This window comes from Rhea americana, unplaced genomic scaffold, assembly GCF_003343005.1.
Source record: "Rhea americana isolate MKP2758 unplaced genomic scaffold, rheAme1 scaffold_742, whole genome shotgun sequence".
NCBI lineage: Eukaryota > Metazoa > Chordata > Aves > Rheiformes > Rheidae > Rhea > Rhea americana.
The window spans coordinates 1-3,756 of NW_028186915.1; the positions used below are offsets into that span (position 1 = coordinate 1).

The window sequence follows — 3,756 nt, forward strand, 5'->3', positions numbered from 1 at the left end:
CGGGGACCGAGCGGTCCGGCCCAGCAGCCGGCCTCGCCTTCCAAGAGCGGCCGTAAGAGGAGGCCGGCGCGGGGTCTGGACCGCTTCCTCGGCCGGCGGCCTCCGGGCCTCTCCGCTCGCCTCCTGGCTCCTCCCAGCCAGGAGCTCGGGCCAAACCCCGTGGTCAAAGCCCGGCGCTCGCTGCTCCCAGCTGGCCTCCAGCCCGCGCCGGCGGGGAGCTCCCAGCCGGCCGCTCCGGCGCGGGATCCCCGGCGGCCGCTCCGGCGCGGGATCCCCGGCGGCCGCTCCGGCGCGGGATCCCCGGCGGCCGCTCCGGCGCGGGATCCCCGGCGGCAGGGGGGTCGGGGATCCCTGCTGCACGGGAAGCGAAGGGCCGGTGAGGGGAAGAGCTCGCTCCGAAGGCGGATCTGGTTCAGCTTCATAAAGAAGCCGGCTTGGGAGCTGCTAATGGGGCTTTCTGCGACACAAATGTAATTAAGCAATCCAGAGCCGCGGCGCGCTCGCCTCGCCCTCCATAGGTAATGGGCCGCAAAGAGCTCTGCCGCTGGCGCGCTCCCGCTGCTCGGCGGCCCCGGCGGCGAGCCGAGCGGCGACGGAGCCTGCAGCCGTGTGGGCCGGGAAGCGGGCCGCCTTCGGAGGAGGAGGCAGGGCCGCGCGGTGCCGCTCACCTGCAGATGTCCAGGGCCTTGCGGGCGTCTCCGGAGACGGCGGAGACCTTGCGGGCGCAGAACTGCACGGCGGAGCCGTCCAGGACTGGGTCACCAGCCACCTGCCGAGGAAACGAAGCCCCGTTACGCTGCCGGCGCGGCAAACAACCCCTCCAGGCAGCCCTCCTGCGCCGTGGGCTGGGGCCACGCCGCTTCCCGAGCCGCTGGCCCCTTCCCCACCCCGGTGCTGGCTCATCAGGCCGCCCGGCCCCCGTCTCCCCCCGTTAACGGCGGCGCCAGCACCGCGAGCCTCGGCCGGGGCCGGATGGCCGCAGCACCCGCCGGCTTCGCCCGGAGGTCCGGCCCCGCCGCCGCGGTCCCCACCTGCTTCAGGCGCTCCTGCAGGATGGAGGYGAGCTGCTCCTTGGTGTACGGCGGGAAGGTCAGCAGCTGGGGCCGGCAGCCCGGCCGGGCCTGCAGCCGGGCCAGGCTGCGCTCCGTGAGGTCCAGGGCGTTGGCTGTCCCTGCGGAGCACAGCGAGCCCCTGAGCGCGGCGGCCGGAGCCGCGCGGGCTCGTCCTGCGGAGCTGTGCCTGGAGCGCCGAGCGCAGCTCCGCGGCCAAGCTGCGCCGCGCTGGACGGGACCGACGCGGCCGCGCGGCCGACGCTCACCGATGAGGACGAGCCTGGAGCCGGGCAGCCAGGGCCACTCGAACACGGTGTAGAGCACGTCCTGCCCTTTGCTGTCCAGCTGGTCCATCTCATCCAGCACCAGCAGGCTGCGGAGCCGGAGGAGAGCTCGGGTCAGCGCCGGGGGCGGCCTCGGCGGGTGGCACATCCGCCTCGCCGCGGCCCAGCCCATGGGGTACGGGCCAGCCTTCCCCACCACCTCCGCACCCCGCCGTGCACGCTCAGAGAAATCAAAGCTCCTAGCAAAACCCTGCACGGGCGCCGCAYGTCCCGGCAGGCCAAGGCCACCCCGAGCTCCCGGGTGCAAGAGGCAGCTCCGGCGCGGCAAGAGCGCTCCCCGCGCAGCGCGGGCGACTCACACCATGGGCCCCTTTGCTGTCAGCTGCTTCTCCAGCTTCCTCACGATCTCCCTCCCGGCCGCCCTGGCCGCTGCCTGCAGGCCCAGCTGCTCCGCGATGGCTGGGAAGACGGCCTGCGAGCTGCTGAGGGACATGCAGTTCAGCACGACGGTTCTGCTCCTGGCGAGCTCGCCCTGCCAGAGACACGGGAGAGCTGCAGCACCGGCAGAGCCCGGCAGCGGAGCGGAGCCGCGGCCAGGACGCGCAGCTCCGCGAGCCTGGTTCRCGCGGGGACGCCCGCGTCCACCCCCGTCCCACAGGGCGATGCTGCGGCGAGCTCGAGCTCTCCCACGCTCGGCTCCTGCTCCTCGCGAAGGTCCCTCCCTGCTCCCCTCTGCTCCGCCAGCCCCCCAAGCTGGCACCCGCCTCGTCCCCCCCATGCACGCGGCTGGGCAGCCTGCACCKGACCCGACACCGAAACAGGCTCTGCAGCAGGAACCCAGCAACTGCTGCATGCGCAGGAATAACGCTGCATGCAGGGACGGCGTTAACCAGCCAAGGGCGTCCTGCTTCCAGACCGAAGCAACTGAGCTACAGTGAGTGGAAAAAGCTATTACAAGAGCCCAGAAAAGCAAAACCTCCTGTCGCTCCAAACCACTCGTACAAGCTACTCCAAACCTACCAGAAACTTTCCACCCTAGCACCAGGCTGCCCCAAATGCTCCCCAGGCAGCGAGACCGTGACTACTAAACGCAGGGAAAAACACCAGCCTTGCAAAAGCTAAGCTTGTTCCAGCTTCAGCTGTAGCAAAGACCTCGGCCCCTGGAGGAAAGAGCCCCCCCAGGCCGCGACACACCTTGCAGTCTTGCAGGACCCTGCTCAGACAGGCGGTTTTCCCCGTTCCGGGGGCTCCCGAGATGTAAAGGCTGCCGGGTTTCTCCCCGCAGACGTGCTCTTTCAGAAATCGCTTGATGACACTCGTCTCCCTCTCCCTGGCGTGGAGGCAATCCGGGACGGCGGTGTGCAGCACGCGCTTCGCCTGCTGGTAGCAAGAGCCTGCGCTGGGAAAAAGAGGCATCGGAGACAGCTCCCGCGCTCCGGGGGGATCCCGCCCCCTCCGCGCCCCGGCGCCCACCTTCCTGCCGGAAGAGCCGGGTGCAGGCGGGCTCCCGGCCGAGGTCCGCGCTCCGGGGGGTCTCCTGCCCCTGGCGCCGCGGGGAGAGGCCCGGGTCGCTCCGCTTCTCCGGGGAGCCGGGGGCCGGCTGCTCCTCGAACAGCAAGCGTCGCCCCTTGTTCTCCTTCCTGCTCTGCTTGGAGGGGGAGCAGGGCAGCGCCTGCGGGATGTTGCACAGGTTGTCGTCGCCTGCGGAGGAGACGGGCGGCGGTGAGCGGGGACGACGGCGCGGCAAGGGAAAGCACCGACGTCCTCGGCGAAGGACCGGCTACGCCGGGGTCCCGGTTCTGGGAGCCGTCGGGGAGGGGCACCAGGGAGGGATTTGGAAACGGGACGTTTYGTGAAGTCCGGCTGCCGCGGAGAGGAGCCGTGCGGGGATGCGGGCTCAGCCCCATGCCGGGCAGCCCCCCGCAGCAGGAAAAGCCCCACGGAAGGAGGGAGCAGCCCCCATGGCACGGTCCGGCCCCACATCTCACTCCGGGGCGAAGGYGCCAGCAGCTCACCCAGGCGTTTCCGGGGGCTCAGGGGCAAGGTCTCAGTCCGCGGGGAGAGCGCGCCGGGGGCCGGGCCCCTCGGCACGGGGGCCAGCCGCAGGGCGCGGGGGTCGGCGCCRGGGCTCTTGGCCGGGAGCCGCGCCGGGGAGCGGGCGCTCTTGCGGACGGGGAAGGCGATGGCGGCCTGGCTCCGCGACCTGGTGCTGGGCATGGCTGCGGCTGCGGGGAACGGCGCCCGTCAGCAGCAGGGAGCAGCCGACCGGCCCGGCGGGACGGGCCTGCTGCCCCCCAGCCTCGCACCCGCCCCACATACCCCCCACGTCCCCCTGGCTCTTCCCTCTCCCTCCTCGAGGCCTCTCCCCCCTGCCCCACACCTCCACCCTGCTGACCCCACCTCTCGGCCCCAGCCCTCCC

General features: G+C 72.0%; 1 protein-coding gene across 1 annotated transcript; it reads right to left on the minus strand.

Moving 5' to 3' along the window:
• Positions 1-668: 668 nt before the first annotated feature.
• On the minus strand, positions 669-3,566 carry CDC6 (cell division cycle 6; the record flags this gene model as incomplete). The annotated part of the gene is made up of 7 exons (XM_085322127.1): positions 3,352-3,566; positions 2,810-3,037; positions 2,531-2,730; positions 1,696-1,868; positions 1,319-1,425; positions 1,032-1,171; positions 669-769 (listed from the first exon to the last, which is right to left on the minus strand). Coding segments are annotated over exons 1-7 (1,151 nt in total), but the record flags the coding sequence as incomplete, so codon positions are not given.
• Between the last annotated feature and the right edge of the window lie 190 nt (positions 3,567-3,756).